The 23,629-nt window shown below is 46.1% G+C and overlaps 3 protein-coding genes and 1 pseudogene across 8 annotated transcripts in view; 2 read left to right on the forward strand and 2 right to left on the reverse strand.

Annotated features, from left to right (window-relative positions):
* The first annotated feature begins 555 nt into the window (after positions 1-555).
* LOC119227297 (cytosolic 5'-nucleotidase 1A-like) lies at positions 556-4,497 on the forward strand (annotated as a pseudogene).
* Positions 4,498-4,941: 444 nt separating this feature from the next.
* Positions 4,942-6,728, reverse strand: LOC119227301 (interferon alpha-inducible protein 27-like protein 2A). 3 transcript variants are annotated; one of them, XM_037485978.2, is made up of 5 exons: positions 6,600-6,728; positions 6,195-6,248; positions 6,063-6,107; positions 5,632-5,793; positions 4,942-5,429 (listed from the first exon to the last, which is right to left on the reverse strand). In XM_037485978.2, exons 2-5 carry the CDS (start codon positions 6,202-6,204, stop codon positions 5,302-5,304), a joined length of 345 nt encoding a protein of 114 aa, XP_037341875.2. In that variant the 5' UTR covers positions 6,205-6,248; positions 6,600-6,728; the 3' UTR covers positions 4,942-5,301. The 3 variants fall into 3 exon arrangements, with proteins under 3 accessions (XP_037341875.2, XP_037341873.2, XP_037341874.2); XM_037485976.2 differs by having other exon boundaries at positions 6,063-6,113; XM_037485977.2 differs by having other exon boundaries at positions 6,063-6,113; positions 6,604-6,671.
* Positions 6,708-10,755, forward strand: lgals8b (galectin 8b). Of its 2 annotated transcripts, none has more exons than XM_037485974.2 (8): positions 6,708-6,899; positions 7,079-7,167; positions 8,136-8,346; positions 8,467-8,586; positions 8,666-8,692; positions 9,335-9,423; positions 9,533-9,698; positions 9,814-10,755. In XM_037485974.2, the coding sequence occupies exons 1-8, from the start codon at positions 6,708-6,710 to the stop codon at positions 9,961-9,963; spliced, it is 1,044 nt and encodes a 347-aa protein (XP_037341871.2). In that variant the 3' UTR covers positions 9,964-10,755. The 2 variants fall into 2 exon arrangements, with proteins under 2 accessions (XP_037341871.2, XP_037341872.2); XM_037485975.2 differs by having other exon boundaries at positions 9,794-9,964.
* Positions 10,756-11,263: 508 nt separating this feature from the next.
* The window catches only part of zdhhc14 (zinc finger DHHC-type palmitoyltransferase 14), a 28,238-nt gene continuing 15,872 nt past the window's right edge, over positions 11,264-23,629 (reverse strand). For 2 of the 3 annotated variants that reach the window (XM_037485970.2, XM_037485971.2), the window contains exons 4-10: positions 21,954-22,106; positions 19,206-19,343; positions 17,532-17,580; positions 16,444-16,546; positions 16,035-16,144; positions 14,497-14,602; positions 11,264-12,425 (exon numbers count right to left, since the gene is read on the reverse strand). In XM_037485970.2, the coding sequence (XP_037341867.1) occupies positions 11,952-12,425; positions 14,497-14,602; positions 16,035-16,144; positions 16,444-16,546; positions 17,532-17,580; positions 19,206-19,343; positions 21,954-22,106 (1,133 nt within the window). In that variant the 3' untranslated portion in view covers positions 11,264-11,951. The remainder of the gene's footprint in view (positions 12,426-14,496; positions 14,603-16,034; positions 16,145-16,443; positions 16,547-17,531; positions 17,581-19,205; positions 19,344-21,953; positions 22,107-23,629) is intronic. The other variant, XM_037485973.2, reaches the window with a different exon arrangement.

The raw sequence follows: 23,629 nt of genomic DNA on the forward strand, positions 1-23,629 counted from the left end.
GCAAAAACAGTATTTGCTTGGAATGAGCCGTCAGAACTAAACTGGTTCAGCAACTCTTTAGTGTCTTTGTTTTTTGTTAATTCTCATTAGACGCAACCCACGTACACAACTCTGCTGTACCCATTTTCATGTGATACTGCTAAATGTACCAAAACGCCACAGGAAACGTGCAACATTTTACAAACGGCGCCCCATTGTCTCTCGCCTGATGTTGACTGGGATCGATTCAATCAACTCCAGGACTCTCTTCGGCGAACTGAAAGCACGCACAATAAGCATCGTGATACAGCAGCTTTCTGACATGCCGGCCTTAATTGTCCAATAGACCGCATCAACCGGTTGTCACCCATCAGGTCATCAGGGTGTGTGAGTACCAGGAGAACACAGAAAAAACACCAACACTAGAGGGTTGAACATGATGCCAGTGAACAAAGAGTAATAATCGTGGCACACCTCTTTTACCCTGTGACATTCCCTCTTTCTCCTCCTTTGGAGCATTTGACCAACCCTCATCGTGCATATAAAAGACAGAGTAAGGGCTTGGAAGAGAGAGACAGAGACTACATACGGTATCAAGGTAAACACTGGATCTCTGGATCTGACTGAGAGAAGAGAAGATGAAGAAAAACGGTTCTCAGAACCCGACCGGCAGAAGCAACCCAGTGAGTACGGCCGTTTTAATGCATCGTCCTCTTACAGGAGCAGATACCAAGAGGCTCCATTCCTACGTAAAGTAGCAGAGTGTTCAAGTTATTAGAGAAGTTTCATTTAACTTTGTACTGTGTGGGTAGCTCGGGCTCCGGACAGAGGCACGGGACACCAGGGTGGCGGGTTTTAAATACACTTTTATTGCGTCCTGTTTCAAACAACGCGCCGGCGTTCAGCTCGCTCGTACTCCCGCTCTCCTTTGCTCGCCGCCTCCCTGTATTATATCTCGGGGGGAGCACACACACACACACATTAGTTAATTATTGGCAGCTGGTTCTAACTGCCCTCACCTGGCACGGTTCCCCGAGCCACTCCCCCTCTCTCCCCCCTGCAGCCGAGCCGAAACCACGCCCGCCACCACAAACTTCTTGTCATATCTTTTGGAGCAGAATTCTGTACGTAGTTATCCCGTATTTAGATTATATAAAAGAGTTGTGTCTTGATACCTATAATTACCATTTCGAATACATCTATTTCATGTTCAGCCCACTCATAACCAATTATAATAAATGACTAAACAATACAAATATTTGTCGTAATTATCAGTCAAAATATGAACTCATAACACCCACATTTCAACACACGCCACCGGCAACACGAAAGCTAATTCAGACATTCAAAAAGCGTGCAGCGGTCGGGTAAACAGTGACTTAATCTCACAAGTGCAGAGGTGCAGATACTGTTGTGAAATATAAATGTGTCCATTCTAGTCCACTGTGGCTGTATCCACAGTATCCATGTAGAGCTGATGTGAACGTAATCACCAACATTTCATTACTCCCTATTGATACTGATGAGGTTGCAGCTAAATTCCACAAAGCGTTTGCTTCAGTGATCAGAGCATCTTGGCCTTAAAAGGGTTGTTGAGTCTCCCAGAATGAAGTATTTTATATTACAATCTATTCTGTTAAAAAGTTATAACTCTAAACGTTACTGGATAACAAACCCTCTCAAATAAGTGTTTATGAAGAACAATTCAAATCTGGATGTGAAGGAAATGTTCCTTTGACTCTTTTCCCGCAGCCCAAGCCGAAGGAGGCCGTCACCATCTGCGTGTCCCCCCGAGTCCTCTTCAACATGGAGACACAGCCCTTCAGCCCCGGACCTGCCTCCACCTTCGTCAAGGTCAGAGAAACCAACGCATGAACTCCACCCAACCCGAAGGCTGAGGGACTCCTCGCTGTCAGTGTTGTGTGTTCGGTTGTGTCTCTGGATCGTCTTTATACGTTGTCGTCGTTGTTGTGTTTTGTTGTGTTGTCAGGTTCTGGAGGCTGTGAACAAAAGACTAAGGGACCTTTACCCCGACAGCAAGGAGCTCTTTAAGGTCGTGACCATAATAAATGACCAGGAAAACCGTGAAAGAATCATGGAAAGCATCAAAACCATCAATGATCACGGTGAGTCACTAATACAGATGATGCATGTCAAAATATGATTTTAAAGTATAGAAAAAATCATAATAAGAAGAATTTGGAAAAATGTGCTTTCCAAGTGTGTGTCAGTAGCAACATTCATAAAAACGCGTAACGTTTTGTGCATGTGATCATCAACATTGTCAGTTTCATTGAAAGACAAGACAACACAAGTAACAGTCGCTACACATTGAGTCACTTAAATTCATGAGTTTGCTCTTCATTCCCTCGGTTCACCTCCTGAAGCCGTGCACCACTAACAAAAAATGTAAAAACAGTTTGCTATGTCCCTGATTTTTTTGCATCATTGTGATCAGTTGACTGGTGTCTTCAAATGTGTCCACTCAGCTGTTTCCTCGTCTTCTCATTCTTCCTCCCTGCAGAGTTGTTCATTGAGCCCCGCTCCATGAAAGATGGGGAGTCTCATGGACGTATTGAGCGGCTACCACGCCGACCTTTACCTGTCAGCTGATCCAGAGGAAGTTGAGAAAGCTCTGGGAGGAGGTAGTTTATATAAAACTACACTACATTAAAAAGGCAAAGGTTTGTCTGTGCTACATGCTATGTGAGATACATTATTACACGTGTGTTTCTTTACAATACATTCAGGAATAGCAGCAGCCACCGTGTTCAGCCCAGAGGAGATGAAGAAAGTGTCTGATACTCAGCTAGACGTCGCCTTCGATGGCGACGCCGTCATCTTTTCCGATGAGTCTGAGCAAGTTAACACGGACCAGGGACTTAAAGCGTTCCTTGAGAACGAGAGGGCCAACGAGAAGACGCCCATGAAGCATGTAAAGTATACACACAGTGAAAAACTGAGGATCAGTATCACACGTCTATTGAAATTGTAGTGCATGTAATACGTTCAGCGTTGGACAGACAGGGCAAGACAAACGGGACAAATGAAATAGTGAATGCAAAAATTCAACAGAACAAGAATAAAACAGTCAATAAGAAGTCTGTGTGCCAACAAATAGTTGATAAATTAGTGTTGATGGATTTGTTTCTCTGGCTGCTGTCCGTGGTGCTGAATAACTGCGTTTTGGATAAATATCTGGTAGATGTGTGATGGGTGCTGCCACACATTCTACAGCAGAACCTGTTCTTTTTATCACGGACCGAGCCTCAGGAAAGGAAACTTTATCGTACAGCTCATCCACACTTCTGTTAGAGACGCCACCACATTCATAGATCTCAACTTGGTAACAACGATGCTATTATACCAATAGGAACAGCCAATACAATACAATACCTTCTTCTTTCTGCAGGGGCCATTTAAAGGTTTCCTGGAGGCTTTAGGAAAGCTACAGAAGAAGTTTTATGACAAAGGCAAGTGCCCCATCCGGACCTACTTGGTGACATCTCGGGGCGCAGCCAGCGATGGTAACAGAGCCCTGATCACTCTGCGCTCCTGGGATCTGGAGATGGACGAGCCTCACTTCATGGCAGGGGCACCAAAGGGTCCCATACTCGAGAAGATCAGACCGCACATTTTCTTTGATGACCAGATGCATCATGTTAATGGGGCAAAAAAAGTGGGGACAGTCGCTTGTTATGTTCCCTACGCGGCGTGGGTTAGTTCATAGAGTTACTGAGAGATGTTAAAGGATATAAAACCCAGCTGACTCAATAGGACTCATGTATGATGTAATCATGGGACTAAGCAATGACATGTAGCTGGAGTGTGTGACAACATTAATCATTTATTTTCTTGGCAGTTAATGAAACTCTTAGTTATAATTAATAAGAACATTGTTTAAATTTGTCATCTGGTGAAAAATGAATTTGACTGATTGGACGATATCTTAAAAGGCGGTAGAGGATCTAAATGAACTACGTCTTAATGAATAACTGACTTGAAGTTATCCTGCATTCTAACTAAACAGAGGATGAACACATATGAAGAGAGTTTGCCCCTCATTGTTACTAAATTATTCTTTAATAAAGTTATTAGTTGAAACATAAACCACAATGAAGACTGCTTTATTTTAATCAGTGGAACTCAAGGTTTGTACTTATAATCATACAGGAAGCTGCTGGTATGTTATGTAAGACAGAAACACTAAAGAGTCGCTGAACCAGTTTAGTTACGACGGCTCATTCAGAGCAAACTTTGAAGTCTTCGTCGCTGGTCTGACACGTGACCTGCAGACTATTGAGAATCGACGCACTGATAGAAACTAACACAAGAGGACGCCAGAGTCACTTCTAATTCTGTCTTAAAGGAACTTTTATTAAACCTAAAAATCGGAGAAAAAGAGGGAAACGCAACTGTAAATAAATGTAAGTGCTTTGTTGAATAATCACCTTTACCTCTTTTACTTAAAGTTTACAAAAGCTTATTGATAACACTAAAATCTGAATCTTGTATCCTCCATGTCGAAGTGCCCCTGAGCAAGACACCTAACCCCTAATACAATAAAAGTGTCAGCTAAATGACATGTAATTTAATTTTCGGCGTGGCATGATGTTTTCCAGAGTGCAGGAAAAATATCCCAATAAAATAATTATTTTGCCTCAAATACAGGAGTTACTGCGACATACCGGAGCAGATTATTGAATAAGTAGATTTACCTTATAGTCAGCCAACAGTATACCATTCGCAGCTCAACTTAAACACAACAAGAAACTAAGAAAAACAACAAAAATACTTATTTCAATAAACATTTAAAATGTAGACAAACCTTGAGCACATATTAAGATGGTACAAAATCCTCTTCTTTAGGAGGGGGGAGGGGGGGGGGGGGGAGAAATACTGTGTCATATACGACCCTATCCATTTCCTTCACCTTTCAAAATAAAACATTACAATCAGATATAAAACTTATGAAGAGTATTTACTTAGGTTAACTTTTCGATTAATCAAAACAAAAGTCTTTCACCATTTATGTACAACATTTTATTACACTAAAAGTGGAGAATTAAATGAAAACCATTTTAAACAGATATGAGCAAAGGAATATACAAGAACAAGCACATACTTTAATTCTCCATAAGACACAAATCTGTGAAACCCTCTTTTAGCACCCTGCACGGCCACCAGGGGCAGCAAAGCCTCCTTAGCAACAAGTCTCATGTTCTCTTTACACAAAGTTAATCCGTTTAGCTTGTGGCTGCAATCTCACCACTAAGATTGATCGGATTCATTGGCAAACACTCCAAATTGGGGTCGGCTCCATTATTTGGAGGTTTTTTTATTACTTTTGTCTCCCTTTTCCTTCCCGCCGATGAGGCTGACGAGCCACCCCACTGCTGCACCAACGCCGGTCACAGCTGCAGTGGCAGCCCCAGACAGACCAACTGCACCTGGAGCAACATCGCACAGGTTAAATATTGTACAGATATTGTACAATATGTACAGAATTAAAGCTCCGGTACGCCGGTCTACATCAAACAACGCCGTCTCCATCATCACAATGTAGTAGCATTTTAAAAGAAGTCCACAAGCGACGAGGCGCAACACAGCACGTGGTTACTATTAAAAGAAAATCCAATAATTGCAATTTACCTGCGGCCTGCAGAACAGCCACGGCGCTCCCTGCCGCCACCGCCCCCCCGTTGGCCACTGCGGCAGCTGACATCATGCTGGCAGCAAAGGAGCCGGCAGCTATGCCAGCCGAGGTGAAACCTACGGCTCCCAGAACCAGAGGGGCCCCGACCACGGCAGCCACTGCACGTGGACAACAGAGCCGAGGGGCCACTTTAAAAATCAATGTGGAGAACAGGGCCGGGTCGAGACAGGCATATATGAGGGGGCAGCCACAAATCTTGAGGGGGCATTGTGCTCCAGCACCTTTTACCATGTCTAATGGACAAATTTAGTTTGAGGGGGCACAACATTTATTTGAGGGGGCCAGGCCCCCTCTTGCCCCTGCCTAGACCCGGCCCTGGTGGAGAAGCATTGGAGAGCTGCTGATCACAGGTGATGCGAAGTCTCACCTACTCCTGCCGCGGCTCCCACGCCAATGCCGACTGCTGCTGCTGCTGCCTCTACAACACACAAAAAATGGGGCCATTGATCAAAAGACGTTTACTATATTTTTATCTTATACAAAAAAGTCAAACACTCACTCGGGCTCATTTGTTTCTTCGGTCGGACCAGCCTTCAAACTGCTGCTTCAGTTTCTGAGAAACGAAACTTATGTATAAATGTGAACACAAGATGACGCCCAACATGGAATGTAACGTTATCAGTGAGCTGCACCAATAAATAAAATAAGATAAAATAATCCACAGGACTACAGCAGCAAAGGTTAAAGTGCAAACCGAACAGAGCAGAAGAAACGCGATGAAAAAATAAAATAAATAAGCAGTGATAAAAAAGTAAGAATCAACAAGAAAAAACAACTGAACGAAATATGTATAACGTTAACTGCCTCACCAAAGATCCAGATGACGTAATCACAGAATAAAAAATGGTTAAACTTATTTTGGTTCGAGTATTTGAGAATAATGGTTGAGAATGAAGACACTTACTCACAAAAACCGGCGGTCTTGGTCTCGATATTTGAGAGGTGACGTATGGTCTAACGTGGGCTTCCGCGTTTTATACAGCAGACCTGATCACGTGGCGGCGTCCTGCGCATGCGCGCAGTCTTTCGGAGGGCCGATGGCGTGAAATGCCCACTGCCGCCGTGCCCGTGTAGCGCCGGAGAGAGACTCGCACGACCCGGTGCCGTTCAACGCCCGCCCGCCCGCCCGCAGAGCCGCACGGTGAGGTCCGACCCGAGGAGGCCGATGTCTGTGGCCAAAGCCAAACACACGGTCCCCAACCCGGTAAGAGGCGCACATCATCATCATCATCATCATCATTATTATTATTATCATCATTATTGTTATCATCCACCTCAGCCCTCTGGTGCATCGCGGAACGATCCACGGCGCGTGTGGCTGCGGGCCCGCGTTCCGATGCTTCGGCTTTCTTCTCTAACGCCCAATCCCCACCCCCCCCGCAGGTGATCCCGTACACGGGGCCCATACCCGGAGGCCTGCACCCCGGGGAGATCATCATCATCCAGGGCACCGTGCCCCCGGACGCTGACAGGTGAGAGGCTGCGCGAGATGCAGAGGTGAACGTGTGTGATACTTGGATCTGGGAATACGCGTTTAGTCCAGTGGTCTGTGAATGTTATTTAACCATTGCGCCAACTCTTAAGGGATTCTCCTTTAGCGGCCCCCTCACCTTAAAATCTGTGGGTCTATTCTCTATCATGACATGAGACGTTATTCTATTTCTGTTTTTATTTAAATAGACCGCTACCTGTTAGAATTCTTCCTCTTCTCTCCATGTAAATTGTCTCTCTCCGTTTACGGGACACGGTGCGGCAACATTAGCTTCTAACTATATCTGTCAGGATACGTAGCTGGTGCGGGGGGGGGGGGGGGGCAGGACTCAGTTGCAGAATCTTCCAGGTTTCAAAAGGTGCTCTTTATTCACAAGCCAAACGCAGACGGGTAGACATAGACAATGACGCGACACGGGGCTTAAATGCACAAGGGAGGTGCAGGTGATTGGACACAGGTGGGAACACTGAGGCAATCACAGGACAGGACAGGAAGTGAAGCTCACCCAGAGACACGAGAGACAAGAAACTACAAAATAAAACCGGAAGAGGACCCAAACCGTGACAATATCATAATATCACATAAGACACAAGCGAATGCTTTATCAGTGCTTGTGGACTCGTGCTGCAGTGGGCTTTAAACCCTACACATCTGGATCAATGTGCAAGAGGCTCCCTGTTGTCAGCAACGGTAAATGAACAAAGAAGCACTCCGAGAGCAAAGCAAAACATCCGGAATCAATTCTTTGGTAACGCTAGTTTTATTGAACTTTTAAGCCAAATAACGACAAACATTTTGATCGGAAGCATCAGGTCAAACATCTAGATTTGGCCTCAGGAGGACCTGCTCCTTTGTTGATATGGTGCTTAAAGGAGGCCGATCTCTCCAGCTGCCTGTTGCCTGGATTCATTTCAGGGCATCTGTTCAATGTCCCCCCCCCCCCCGCAGGTTCCAGGTCGACCTGTCCAGCGGCTGCAGCACCAAGCCGCGCTCCGACGTCGCCCTGCGCTTCAGCCCCCGCTTCGAGGGCTCCCCCCGCGTGGTGTGTAACTCCCTGCTGCGGGAGAGCTGGGGCGAGGAGCAGACGCTGCACCAGCTGCCCTACAAACGCGGGGCGCCATTCGAGACCATCATCCTGGTGCACCAGGACGTCTTCAAGGTCGGCGAGCGGCGCTCGGGGTCCAGGGCGTCCTTCGGGACCCCAGGGATACCTTTTTTTTTTTAATCCTTATTTTTTTATAGAAAGGATCGCGCTAAAAGGCTGTTTGTTCACCGACAGGTGGCAGTGAACGGAACTCACCTGCTGGAATACAAGCACAAGATGCCGCTGGGCCGGGTGGACACCTTCTCTATTTCTGGGAAAGTCAGGGTGCACGCTATTGGCTACATCCCAAACTCGGTGAGCTCTCTTTTCTAGACACATGTGCTTATTCATTTCTAAACATTTACTAATTATTTCTTTTCTTTTTTCTCGCCAGGCAATATATTCAGAATCAGGTGACTTGGTGAGTTTATCCTCTGATCTACAGCCTCTGTGCCTGAAGGTGTCTGGTGATCGTGAATGATTCCTTTGTGGAAACTTATCAATGCAGCTCTTGAACGTTTAAAGGGGAATTCTGGTTTATTGGAGTCACTTTTGACTCGTCAACAACAGAGTCATGTGGGGCAGAAACTGTTAAGCCTCAAATGTTATAAACAAGACCACTTTATTAGGAAGGAAAGCACACAAAATGTTGGAAATATTCAACTTATCACATTTCACTTATTTTAGTGATATTGCATCATTCTCAGAACTTAGATGTTCTACATACATTTGATGCGTTGCTTTTACCTCCATAATTATGTTCATCCGTGTTGCAAACTAACAAAATATCTTCTAAAGCAGCTACAAAATCACGATAAAAAATATTTTTCATTTTGAGCAAACATAAATGCCAGAAAATGTAATGGCAACTCTATTAAAAATCAATTAGTTGTGATACAATCCATTTCTAATGGAGGGGTAAAAAAAAGACAAATATTTGCTAGTTCACACTTTCCAAATGTGGTGTTTACTACTCTCATCTACGACTATGCGGTGGTCAACGGAATGTCGTGAGGTTTTGGATTGATAAGGCGTCTGAGTTGCCGCTGCGTTGTCGTTGCAGAGCCTCCCGTACAAAGGCAGCGTCCTCAAAGGACTGAGCCCCGGGCAGCACATCACGATCAAAGGACAGGTCAGCATGTACCCCCACAGGTAAAGAACGGCACCATGTCATCCCGACATGGCTACTTGCCCCCCCCCCCCCCCCCCCCCTGGGGAAAGGATTCACCCCCTCCCCCCCCCCCCCCCCCCCCTCTTCCAGTTTTACCGTGAACCTCCGCAGCAGCAGGACGGAGAACATCGCGCTGCACCTGAACCCGCGCATGAAGTCGGGCGCGTTCGTCAGGAACTCGTACCTGAGTGAGTCCTGGGGGCAGGAGGAGCGCGAGCTGCCCTTCTTCCCCTTCTCGCCGGGGGAGTACTTTGAGGTATGAGCCGCCCGGCCGGCCGCCCGCCGCCGCCGCCCGTCGCCGCCCGCCGGGAAGCGGTTTGGTGAGCGTCGCCACGATTGACCACCCCGCAGCGTTGTGTCTCCCCCCCCAGGTTCTCATCCTGTGTCAGCCTCACCAGTTCAAGCTGGCGGTGAACGGCTCGCACTTGTTCGAGTTCCGGCACCGGGCGCAGGACCTGAGCGCCATCGACCAGCTGGAGATCATGGGCGACCTGGAGCTCGACGACGTGAAGCTGTGGTGACCTGGGGGGGGGGGGGGGGGCGGGGCGGGGGTGCGACTCTCGGGACGGCCAGGGGTGGGTTTTCTGGTCAGCGATGGCTAGATTAGCGTAGTCACAATGACCCCCCCGCCGCCTCCCCAAATGGATGCATGTCGTTGCGCTGACCTGGGGTCAGGTCAGCATTTTGGTGACCGACGACCACGAACAGGCCGTCGCATGGCGCGTTGCGGCCCATGTGTCCGCCCCGCCAGACCAACCTCTGTGCTCCGATGCGCCCCTGATGACCTGTAGAGTAAAACGTGGCCAATGCCGGCTCGGGTTAAAGGCCGGGACAGACCGCCGGTATAATTGGAGGCTCCATGCTTTTTTGGAGAAAGCGCGATGTAGAGTTACTTACTGTATAGATGATTTCAAAAAGCTTGTAAAAATGTCTCATTACATTCTGTATTTTTCAATCTGCTTTAAAAAGGTCTGAATCCTCGGGATTCTTCAGCGTGGGAAAGCCTCCTGTGCAACTTGACATTTACATTTATTTAACATATAATGGTGCAGCTGAACTCAAGCACAGTGTAGTACAGGGTCAGTTTAAAGCATAATTATTTCAATAACCTAGTGAATGACATGTTGCAAGCTGTAGAATATAGTACAATCCTGCATCGGCAAAATATCTTGTATCAAGGAAAAGAAAATCTGTGATATTTCTTTTCTGATGTTTTTTTTTGCATTCTGTTGTAAAATTTGTATTTAAAAAAAAAAACGTGCCTATGTATCATAAATGATTTAATAATAAATAAATGTCATCATTCCACTGTTTTACATGTGTAGATGGTTTGAGTTATACTTGCATTCATCTATATGGTTAAGTCTAGATTAATTCAAGACTAATAATCTCTCTCCTTGTGGCCAAATGCTTCCCTTTCTGCTCCAGGTAGCCACCTAGTAATGAGTGGCAAAACACGTTCTGGTCTGCAGCGGTCTTCAACATCTGGAAACCAGGTTGGCGAGAGCGGACCGGATTAACCAAAAACAGGAACCGTGCATGCTGGGAAAATCCAAAAGAACGAGCCAAAGCAATGCTGTGTAGAGCATGATGACAAATATCTGAAAGGAAGAATTTAGCTGAATAAATGCTATACTCCAACCTGCAGTACTCGTATACAACCACAAGGTGGTAGAAGATAATCCAAAATTGATTTACTGCCCCTTACAGACACCTTTATCAACAGGTGCTGGTCAGTCAGTCAAACTTTAATATATTACTGTGAACTGAGGATTGTTTCAGTATGTAGAGATGCTTTAAGGATGAATGGGAGACACGATAAATGTTTAGCAACAATCATCTGACGCGCTCGTTTTTTAATTCGGTCCCACATGACTTACATCTGCACACATTATGCCTTTTAAACCTTCAATATGAATGCCATCTCATCTGATAAAAGTTTGGGTTTTATTAATGTCCACAAGAAATATAGTAATTTGTAAGATTTGTAATAATCATGTTACAGTACAATAGTCTCTTGTTTTTTTTTTTTTACATAGAAAAGCAGGATGATATGCAACGTCATGACACTATTGCACTGCTGAGAATGTCTAAGAAAAAAGGCAAAAGACACTTTCCAATCAGCCACAGGCAAGACGGCAAAAGTTTGTTTTTACAAAAAGATCTGTGATCCGTTGACAAAAATCCATTAGTTTGACCAAAAAATGTCAGCTACTGTCAAAACACGAAAGGTCTCTCGATCGCAGTCCAGTTTGCAGGAGACAATGGAATGTTTTTCCCGTGAAGTAAAAAAAGAAAACGAAGAAGCACATGTTGTCTCACAGGCCACCGCACTAGAAAACGTCCCTCCTAGTTGGAGACGCCACAGGACAAACGTTTCAGTTAAATTCCATTCAGTTAGTAGCAGCTGAATTTAAACCACCGCTCCTTCCAGCTCTCAGGTCCTGCTGAGGAGAGACTAGGAAGCGTGTTTGGGGGGGGGGGGGGTGGGGGTTTGGTTGACATCCCATCAGACGGAGCTGAGCTTCACCAATCCTCTCACGGAGTCCTCGTGCAGCGAGTCCTGGCTGGCCGGGTTGTAGAAGCCCGCCTGCGCCGCGTGGTTGTGGCCCATGGGGCTGCCGCAGGGCAGCATACCCGGGGGCGAGGGCACCTCCTCCGGGGTGAGAAAGTGGTGGTGGGCCGCCGGCTCCTGGAGCGGGTGGCCGTGGCCGTGCGAGTGGCCGTGGCCGTGGACGGGCAGCATGTCTGCGGCCTCGTGGCAGCCGAGGCTGGGGTTGGACGTCGGCGGGGTGGGCTGCCCGAGGGGCAGCGGGCCGCACGGGCCGCCCAGGGTCAGGGGGCCGCGGCCCGGCAGAGCGCCTCCGTTCTCGGGGCAGGTGGTCAGGATGACCGGCTCGCTGCTGTGCTGCTGGAGGAGCGGCGTGGCGGCGGCGGCCTGCAAAACGAATTTGGTGCCCTGAATGCAGTGGTCTTGGTCACACTGAGAGAAGGCAGGGAGGAAGCAGGAGGAAGAAGATGGACAAGATGCAAGAGGTGAAGGACGGAAAAAAACAACAACAGCGAGGCGGCATTAAAAAGAGTAGATGGCAAGACAACAGGGAAAAGACAACAGGGGGAAGGGGGTTGGTGATTGGGGGGGAAGGAGGGAAAGAGAGAGAGAGAGGGGAAAATGAAGGTTAGTACCCTTATGAGAACCACACAAAGAACCTGCACCAGTTTGTACATCATCCACAGCCTGGTGGCGAATTGATCTCTGTTGTAGTAACGGGGTCAGGATAAAGCAAGTCATCGATGGCACGCGTTAGAGATTAGCTTTAACCCGATCAGCCCCTTATCACCACACAGCCATCAGGAATATTAGAGAGCAGATAAAGAGGGAAGTTCAGAGGGAGTTAAAAAGCACAAACAAATTAGTACCCTGATGCCTCCTTCCGTCTCAGTCCAGAAGAAAAAAAAAAAAAAAAAAAAGAATAGTCACAAACTTATCTTAATCTCACTGATTTAAAAAGAGCAGATTACAGATGTGATTTAAGATGTTGAGCCAAAGTAGAAGAAGCGATTCTAAGGATTATCGAATCTCATCAGTTGCTCTGTGCTTAACGGCCTTCGTGGGCTTGGCCTCACTGCAGCTGGCCGTGAGGGGTCTTTGGGCCGGCGTGACATGGACACCTCGCTCACAGCCCCCCCCCCTCCGTGGCAGACCGAGGACGCAACATTTCGTAATCCTATATTTGCATTTAGTATGTCACTCCTATTCCAATTCTTAGCATTTCTAATGTTTTTTTCCCCAGGAAAGTCGTGAATTTCTCATTATTCAGAAGCTAAAACGAGAAAATATATATATATTTTTTTGGAATCTTTGTACTTGTGAAAGTACCCTTCAACTGGAGGCTTAAATGACTGCTGTCAATCAAACACCCCCGCCCCCCCCCCATCCAGAGGCTTTCATGTTATCAAGGTTACACTGTTGCCACGGCAACCGCTTGCGAGGCCTCCCCGTACCGTGCTGTCGTTTTCAGCTGCATCACCGCCACGAGCAGCTCACAGAGAAACGGGCTTTCAGTGCCCAGATGCATCGACCAGCTCGGTGCGACAGGAACACAGCGGCCACGCGTCACTCTGCACGCCAACGACTCAGAATGCATCCTTCTCAGCGCTCAGCTCCACGCACGCGGAGCACACGGCTTTAGCAGGTGACAAGTTGGGGGAGGAGATTTTAAGGGGGTATTTATTTCTATACAAAGGGAAAGAAACACAGCGGCGTATCTAAAACCTTCCTAATTTTACAATAGAAGAGTAATATAATTTACAGTTTTGTAGGAATAAAGTGAGTCCCTGTGACACTAATGTGGTATGTAAGCCAGTCCAACAGTCAACACATAACTCTGAATTTTTCACCGTGCACATAAATGTCCAGCAGCCGGCACAATAGGACAACTCGGGCTGCTCAGCAGCACCGCTGCAGGAAGCGGATGGCAGGTCACTCCTTCCAGCTCTAAGACGAGCTGTCCTCACACGTCTCGGCACCCCGGAGCAGGGATGACGTTGGCGCTGGTCGTCTCCACGAGAGCGGACTGGGAGGAGGTGGAGTACGGACGGGGAGGAGGTCGAGGACGGGGGGGGGAGCGACGAGGTGCCCGGTGACGGCTGCTTAGCCTTGAACGTCGCATGTCGCCGGTGAAGCTAACGGACAAACTGAACAACAGGGGACTTGTTGCTTTCTATATATAGATATGTCATCGCTCTCTGGTTGGAAGACTGTGATTATGAGATTATTGTCACTGATAAACAGTGAGACAGCAGAGGGCCCCTCCTTGCTAATGCTGAGCAGATTTACAGACACGTGTGTGAGACAAAAACAAAACAAAAAAAAAAAAAACATCCCAGAGCTCCGTGTGACCACTCTCAGGTGGGAGGGGCGAGCAGAGGCCGCAAACTTCCTCCATGAAGTCACACAAACGGAACAAATATCAAACTCCAGCCCACTCAGGACGTCTCTGTGGTCGTACCTGTCCGAAGTCGTCGGGGTATAAAAGCGGTCAGTATCTCACCATGTGGCTCTGCTGGGACTGCGTGGCGCCGTACGTCGTGGCGCCGTTGGTCGGCGGTGCCAGCTGCGGCGCGTCGGGTCGGACAAAGCCCCGTCTGTCGATGAGGCTGCGCGCCGGGGGTGGGGGGGGGGGGGGGGGGGGAAACAAAAGAGGGAAGCTTTTAGGGATTCATTTAAAAAAAAAAAAACTACAGCCAGATTGACTCGTTGCAAGGTGGGAGGAGTTAACAGAGCACAAATGACCTTTGTGTGTGTCTGTGTGTGTGTATATACGTGTACGTGTGTGTGGTCATGGGCCAGATGGATGTGATAATGGCCATTTATCAGCCAGATACAGGTTGATCGGACACAGCCTCTGCCCCCACCAGACACACAGTCAGTTGAGGTGTTAACGCTGCGAGCGGGGTAATCATTTAACAGAAAGCGCGTTGACAGTGCCGCCTCGTGGGACTCGGCTGGATTCAGCCGGAACGAGGTGTGCTAGAATCACGGAGACAAGACTCATGCGAACCCAGGTTCTTGGGCGGTGTGGAAGAGACGAGCGTAAAAAAAACACAAAAACAAAACATGGAGGCCGATGACAGAGAAAGTGCGAGCTGAGGTCTCATTTCAGGTGATGAAATGTAGGAGGGGGTTTGGTCTCTGCGCGTGAAGCGGCGTTGCTCGCATAGTCCGACACCGAGGTGAAACATTCCTGTCTTAGGGGTGGACCCAGCTGTGCGGTGTCTGCAAATAGCCACATAACACACACACACACACACACACACACACACACACACGCAGGGCCATATGGCAGCCACCTGTGCACTAAGGACTCTCCTTTACCGCCCACTGGAATCATTATCGGTGACTTAGGGCTCGTGAGTCAGACCCACTGACTGGTTGTTGATGCCACATGTGACATTTTGTACATTGCACACGCGCGCGCTCTTAAGTAAAGGCAGCGGTAAAGGCAGCGGGTCGCGCGGGATAAGATACGTCGGTGACGTCTTGACAGCGTCCTTTTGAGTCCTGTATCTACACAGTGGGTACGGTGCACAGTAAAGATAAGAGCCGATAGAACGCGTCTCTGTCGAGTGAGGGAGCACGAACGCATTTGAAACTGTGATGAAAGAAAAAAAAAAAAAAAAAAAGAGCCGTGTCAGTCTCAGGAATCGAGAAGTGAAAGAAGCTGGGAGGGAGTGTGCTTTCTGACATTTGCAGTCACATGGACATGAGAATGTAGCTGCGACAGCTGCCAAGTATTTGTCAAATCGATCGAACGGTGTGAAATCTAATGCACTGAGCCAACTTTGATCTTGGATTCGGTTGAAATGGGCTTGAAACACTTTCCGCTGTATCTTAGTAGCTATGTATAGAGAAAAGGCTGCAGGCAGACCGCTTTCAAAGCCGCTCTTCACATCAAAAGGAGTCTCGACTAACAGTTCTATTTCGGCCCTTTGGACAAAACTCAAAATTACACTGAGGGGGGAAGGGGGGGGGGGTGCAGCAGTATATGCTCATCACGTGAGAATCACAACAGGCACACACAGGTCGTACCTTGGTGGCAGGGGTCCACACAGTGCTGCACAGCAGTTGGTGAATATATTGCCATGGCTGTACGGGTTATAGTTGTCCTTTCCTCTTTTAGAAGACCACGAACCTTTTATCTGGAAGAGACCATGCAACAAAAGATGATTGATGAAGTACCACTGCGAGAAAAACAGATGTCTCGTCTGGGGTGGGCATCGAACTTGTGACGTCCTGTCTGCCTACCTTCAGTATCCGTCTAACAAGTATAAAATAAATAAAGACAAAAAAATCATGAGAATTTTTTGTATGAATAAAATATAATTTCATTTTTCTGTTCATGTGCAGGAAAAAAAAGGCTATTTTCCTGCCTGCATTGCAACAAAAATGTTTATTTTAGTACATGCGTCATTATGTCTGACGTCTGCGTCATACTCACATCTTCATTGGTGGTCTGGTTGGAGCTGATCAGGTAGGTGTGGAAGCCTGAGAGGCCCACTATGGACCAGACCGAAAAGAAACACACCACCACCTCCAGCACAGTGACACAACATCATCAAGGAATAATTCTTTCACTAAATGGGAGAATGGCTTAAATAAAAAACAAAAACTGCGGCAGAAAGACAATAACGTCAAAGCCCGGACGCGCAGAGACACATGACGGACCTTCTGGAGCCAGCTAGCCCATTGACCTACAGCCAGTGGTTCCTAGTTACCAGCTCATCTGGCTGGGACTAATTGCCTCTGCTCCACATGAAAACACAGACACTGAGGAATCTAAAAGCAAAGAAGACACAGCATTTAACATAATATCTTATCCATGACTCCCTGTATGCGTATTGGTAGGTCCGTACAGCTTAAGCTACTCGGTCTGTAAAACTACACTAAATACCCACAATCCACGCTTTCCTCTGTCTTAATCCCCCTCTTCTTTTTATTTCTTCCTCCTTAGCAAGGACAAAACATGTCATCATTCACCAAGTACAAAGGACTGCTACAATGCTATCGACCGTAATTCCCCTTTATTCAAGTCCTGAGGGAAACGGACCATTATCAGCTCGGCTGTGAACACATGTTTCTGCCAGGGAAATAGTTATCGCACCCAGCCATAGAGAAATGGTAGAGATAGATAGATGGATTGAGGGGGGGGGAGAGAGAGAGAGAGAGATGGAGACAGACAGCGTCTTCAGCCTTAGAAATAGCATTGGTATTATTTAGATTAGATCCATTGTATTCCGTCTATCCTCGCTCAGATTATTGTATTAAATTGATGTATTGGAAGCTGCTTGGATTTACAGTTAAAAACTATGGTCATGTGGTGAGAAACGTAACTTCACGTCATGTCAAAGAAGTACTATGACCCTGCAGAGAATGGACGTGAATGCGTTGAAATGTTGTGGGAGTGTTTTGGCTGAAATGGTTAGTCCAGTCACTGCAGACAGAGGAGTATATAAAGAAAGACAATCACACTTAAAAAGGACACCCGTTTGCACAGTAAATGCCAAAGGTCAATCACTGAAAGGATATCTGGCAGGACTGTCTTTGAGAGCGGTGAGGAACCCGAATCGATGGGAGCCTGTGAACGGAGAGTTTCCATTAGGACGTTACACACTTGCGTTGGCCAATACTTACACGCCACCACACACACACGCGCATTAAACAACAGCCATTGAATGATATCGGGTACTACAACACACTCTGGGGCCATCTATTAGCTAAAGTCCCTTTGTTGGTGAAAGCTGAAGTGTCAAGATCCACCGAGCAGGGCGTCGTAAGAGCGCTTACGTTACTTTAATGAGGTCGGCCTCAGGAGGAAGCGGTTTGCGTATCTGCGGCTGTTAGCGGTGCACCGGTTGCAATCTTCTTTCCGATCACCATTTTTCTTTTTTTTAATTTAGAACTACGAACGTAGAGCAGCATGCATGAGGTGTGATGAAGAGTCTCTTCACTTGTATTTCACTCACTAAAGTTAAAAACATTGGAGATACATTTTTTTATGTTTATATTACAATAATATCAGTCATACTTTGTAGGTAAGTGAAGAAATTGTGTTGTGAAAATGAAATACTGCGACGGCCTTCATTAGAGAATGTATTGAGTCTATACTGTGTACTGCCATTAGAGTCAAGATATTTTATTAATTTGTATCTATTTGCACCAACGCCTACGTTTGCTTATCAAATTAAATGATCTCCGACACGACCCGCTGGCTGCACATGGTGCCAGAGCAGCTAGAGGGACCATTATAGATTAAATGTCTGATTAAGTTAAATGTTGCAAATGTTTTTACGGTTGTTCTGTCAAAGCTCATTTTGGACTTCCGGGTGTGTATGTGTGTGTTTCAAAACCGCTGTGTGTGTGTGTGAATCAACAAATTAGTGAAATAAAATTAAGTTTGGAGGACTGAAACTAATTCTGACCTCAAGGTTTTTTCCAAACTGTATATGGTAGTACATGGAGTACACAGCACTGTATATGGTAGTACATAGAGTGCACACCACTGTATATGGTAGTGCATACCACTGTATATGGTAGTACATGGAGTGCATACCACTGTATATGGTAGTACATGGAGTGCATACCACTGTATATGGTAGTACATGGAGTACACATCACTGTATATGGTAGTACATGGAGTACACATCACTGTATATGGTAGTACATAGAGTGCACACCACTGTATATGGTAGTACATGGAGTGCATACCACTGTATATGGTAGTACATGGAGTACACAGCACTGTATATGGTAGTACATCGAGTGCACACCACTGTATATGGTAGTACGTGGAGTACACACCACTGTATATGGTAGTACGTGGAGTACACAGCACTGTATATGGTAGTACATGGAGTACAGTGAGTGTGATGCTTCAGACTGACTGAACACAGTAGTGCTTCAATCTACAGAGAGAAAAGAGGATTAATCAGCAAATCAGTTTAAAGTAGATAATCTTTTCCTGTTATTTCTTTCCCAGAGTAACATTGACCATTAAAGGTCATCTATGCATAAATAAGCCCCCCCCCCCCAACGGTCCACTGGAAAGATGGGAACAAGCCAGAATGCTGCTGCTTTTCACAACGCCCACTTACAACCTGCTGGCTCAAAACACACCAAGAGCACAGAGGAGTGTGTGTGTGTGTCTGCACCATGCCGGAGCACATTTCCCCCCCCCCCACCACCACTACCTCAGCTACTTACGCAAAATGATGTGTGTGATGACGAAGGAGAAGATGAAGATGGTGAGGAAGGAGAGCGAGAGAATGAACATGTAGAAGAAGCGGTAGTTCCTCCGTCCCACGCAGTTCCCCACCCAGGGACAGTGGTGGTCGAAGCGCTCTGCGTGGACACAGAGACACAAGGGGGCCCACAGACCAGGTTACGCACACACTGAAAATCTGTTTAGAAATTGGGTTTTTCCTCCAGAAGAGGTCTGCCATTAGTCCTTGCTTTAATACTTCAACCATCATTTATATTTTGTTATTTTAGCACATTCCAACCCAAGAGTCCCGATCCCCACGAAATTGGGGGAAAGGGGAAGTTTCCTCCTGGGTCCCGGCATAACAACACACACATTTTTCACATAGCGCACGTTGGCTGTTTATAAAACAGCAGAAGAAAAGTAACAGAAGGAACATGAGTGTGTTTGGCTGAACCCGTTCCCCAAACACTGGGTCTGTGTGAAAGAAGCACTTTGCGACGTTTTCACGACGTTCAAGGGTTTTGTTGTCCAGACTGCTGGGTTCCTTCAAAAAAAATGTTTAAGTTACATTAAAACCCGAAGGGACTCAACCCCTTTATCGTTGTACTTTCTCAGATTACAAGAGCTGAAGGCTTATCGTTAGAGTGATTATTCACTCAGTCACAGTCCTATCATCTCGCACGGTGGGCCGCTGGCTGCGCCTTAAGGCGGTGACTTAACTTATTAATCAAAGCCGCTATTGGTTTAGTGAAGTGGTACGACCTGCTTACCTAATCAATGCCTCGTTAAAGTAGGCTTGGGAAAGTCAACTCCGCCTCTATTCAGACAGACGCAATGACCAGGCGATGATGGACAGGCACCGTCATGTGACCCGTAGGGATCCTCACTCACTCATGTGAGATTACACAGCTTAAGGTTAAACATCACAGTGTGAAACAAAGTTTCACTGATGATTATTATCCGCCAATATGCAGAGAAATATGCAAAGTAGACATTGGTATTCATGCTTTTCCAATCGCTGATTTCTTAAATGCCAACAATCACGTACAAAAATACAAGCTTTTCTGCTCTCATAGTATGAATTGTGGGGTTTTTATAAAAAAGAAGACACTAAAACAAAGTAAACTGACATTTAAAATATTCTATGTTTTTTTTAGAGCAGTTGAAATGACTTAGCCTGAAGCCTTGTAGACCAGCTGCTATAATCAAACATTTTTCATCAATATTTGTGAAGATCGGTACGTGATCGTGGATCTGGAAAGGTTCTATTGGTGCTGATCCGGTCTGTGACACAATGCGTGACTCTGATCTGATTTGCTTTGATATAGCCTTAGTTTGCTTGGATAGCATCGCTACTCCAGAGACTTTCATTAGATAATATTCTAATGACCTGTAATTATGCAAATCAGAGGACGGAAAGCAGCAGAAGGACATACAATCCATAAAAGGATTACAATTACAAAGGCAACGTTTAAATAGCATAAATAGTCGCTTTTAATAGCAACCTTATTATTAATAGAGCTCCTATGGCCTTATCTTTTCGTTAAATTGTGCTCATTTAGTTGAAAGTTTTGTTTACATGGTATTTTAATTTTCCTCCTTTCCTCCCTCTAAATGCTTCTTAAGTTTCCATGGAAAGTTTTGACCTTGAGCAATCCGAGAGCCTTGCTACCCTACTAACACGGACAGTGACACCTTGTTAGCATTTAGTATCTGTGCATTGTGTGTGTGTATATTATATATATATATATATATATATATATATATATATATATATATATATATAGGAAAAAGGAAAAGAAAAGCGATTTGTGTGTGACAATCTGCACACTTACATGCTTTGTCCATCACTCCCACGGGGATAACCCTCTTAAAAAGGAAGTGAGAACTAGATTCACATCCTGTGCTTCCACAGGGGAAGCCCGATCCATTCTGCCTGCTGACTTATTTAAGGGTTTGTTAGGGCCCTCGTGTTAGCGGATCCAAAGAGGAGACACGCGTAGAAGGTGGAAGCGCTCGCATCGCTGTTTTTTCCCCCGCCAATGTAGTTAGTTGCTCTCGTGGATTCTTACTGACTTAAAAATAAATTTAAAAAAAAAATCATTGAACCAAAGTTGGTAAAAACTAGCCTGCCATCTTATTATTCAGCTGCCGGTCTGTCTGCTTTGCTGCCAGTGTGCAGCTGCCACAAGCTCATCCTTCTCTCTTTTGTCTACTACTTCCTCATCTCTTTCTCGCAGGTTTTCAATCAGCGCCATCTCTGACAAGGAATTAGACATTCTAAGACGGGCTGGTGACTGATGATCAAAACTTTGATGAAAAACAAGAAAGACACAGACACACAGGTTTCTGTGCTTCCGTCTGAATGTTTTAGTAATCGTCTCGTGCTCTTCCCTTTGTCTCCAGGGAATGCAGATGTGACGCGCGGTAAAAACACAACCACTATGCTGCTTTTCCCCTTCTTCCCTGTTGTTCTCATGGTAACCATTCCCTCCTCCTTCCCTCTGTGCGAATGGGAATGCATCTCAGCTAGTCTACAGTATACCCCCCTTTAGGTATGCACAATAGACTAAACATGCACACTGTCCCTTGTGATTGCGTTTGTCAGACGCATGTTGACGGTTTGTTTAAATACAGGTGCACATATGAGAGGAAGTGGTCATGGTTTAACGGTTTGTCGATAATCTTAATTTCTCGAAATCAATTTGGTATCAAAGCGCAGAGAGACGAACACGGCGTTCACTCACCCACACAGTTGTCACAGAGGCTGCAGTGGGAGGCTCGGGGCGGCCTGAAGATCTTGCAGGTGAAACAATACTTCAGCTTGACCGTTTGGCCGTTGATGACCACCTCCTTGGTCCTGGGGGGAGGCCTGTAGCCCGTGCTGCCATTGGCCACGTCTTCGTGACCATGAAGAGAGAGACAAGAGAGAAAATAAAAATAAATATCTAGTCAACAAGGCAGAAATGACCACAGTGCGTTCTCCCCGTTTCACAGAGGCCCCAAAAGCCTTGAACGTACAGCACGTGTTGGGAATATTCAGGTGGCAAAAAACAACTTTAATGTGTTTATTTCAAACTTCTGGATTGGAGACGGTACAAATTCAAGCGTGTCCATCTTCCATTATTTATTAAGAATAAAAATTACTACTAATACATTACAGCAGTTTTTTACTCTTTATTTAGTGTGTAAAACCTTGAGAACCTACCAAAGTAAAAGGTCCATTATTTGTAAGATGAGCTAGTAGAATCCACTAGATGGTACCCATGGTGATGGGAATCTTCTAATCGACTGATATGCAATTATCTCTAGCTGTGCTAAAGGTATATGTCATTATATCTGTAGATTAAAAAGGTTTGAACATGGACAACCCACGCAGCTCATTATATCGAATTAGTTCCACCAGTTTAGCTCTTTTGTACAAGCTGTAACAGATTCAGCGCCAAACCCTTTGTGCTGCAGATGAAACCAACCAACCCAGAGCAAGCATCTCCGTCCCTCCTGAACAACACCAAATCGGCTGCTGCCCTGACTTGAAACCGGATTCAGGAACAAGTCTGGAATTGAACCCTCAGACTGTGAGACAAAAGAAAAGAAGAAGAAGAATGCTGGCAAACTGCTTCAAGCGGCCTTTGGGGGGAGTGGGACAGCTGTGAGGACATAGGAGGATACCGAGGACCTTCTAAGGCATGCGAAGAAGGTGGATTCTGCGTCACGTGTGTAGGAAGAACACCTGTGACATCATTTACACGGAGGCCCGTTGCATTGCTCACAGAGCGGGCACGCGGTCGGTGTGCGCGGGAGGGGGGGGGGGCTCGAGAGGATCGCGGGGGCGTTTGACATTTCCAAAAGGGGAGCGGAGGAAACGACCAGCCAGTCTTTGGTTTGAGTTGAATGTGTCTCCATCGCGATCGATGCGGACCCAAACGTTCTCTACGCCGCGCATCCGCTGCACTTCTGAGACAACAAACGTGAGGGAGAGCAGTTCACTGCAGGGCTGAACCACCAGGAGAGGCTCGTGGGTTCAGGTGTGGTCATATCGGCACAGAGCAATGACAACAAAACCAAGTCCCTTCTGAAGCACGAGAGGAGACTTTGAAAAAACATTTTTTTGGAGTGGTTGGGAAAGAAATGATGTCAGGGAGATAAATATATATGATATGATGTATGATATGATGCGTTGAAGTCATTTCAAACAGACGGCAATTGGCAGCCGCCTCCTAAGGCCGTGTTTTAACATCAACTGTCACCAACAGTCAAAAGTCGTCACAGGTTGAGATTTCATTTCTAAACTGAAGTCATATTTGACGTCTTTTTACTGCTGGACAGTCATTTTTAGCTTAGTGTCTAGATGGCTGAGAGTTTAAAGCTAAAATAAAGATTGGACACACACACAAACACACACACACACACACACACACAC

Source organism: Pungitius pungitius, chromosome 14 (assembly GCF_949316345.1).
Source record: "Pungitius pungitius chromosome 14, fPunPun2.1, whole genome shotgun sequence".
NCBI lineage: Eukaryota > Metazoa > Chordata > Actinopteri > Perciformes > Gasterosteidae > Pungitius > Pungitius pungitius.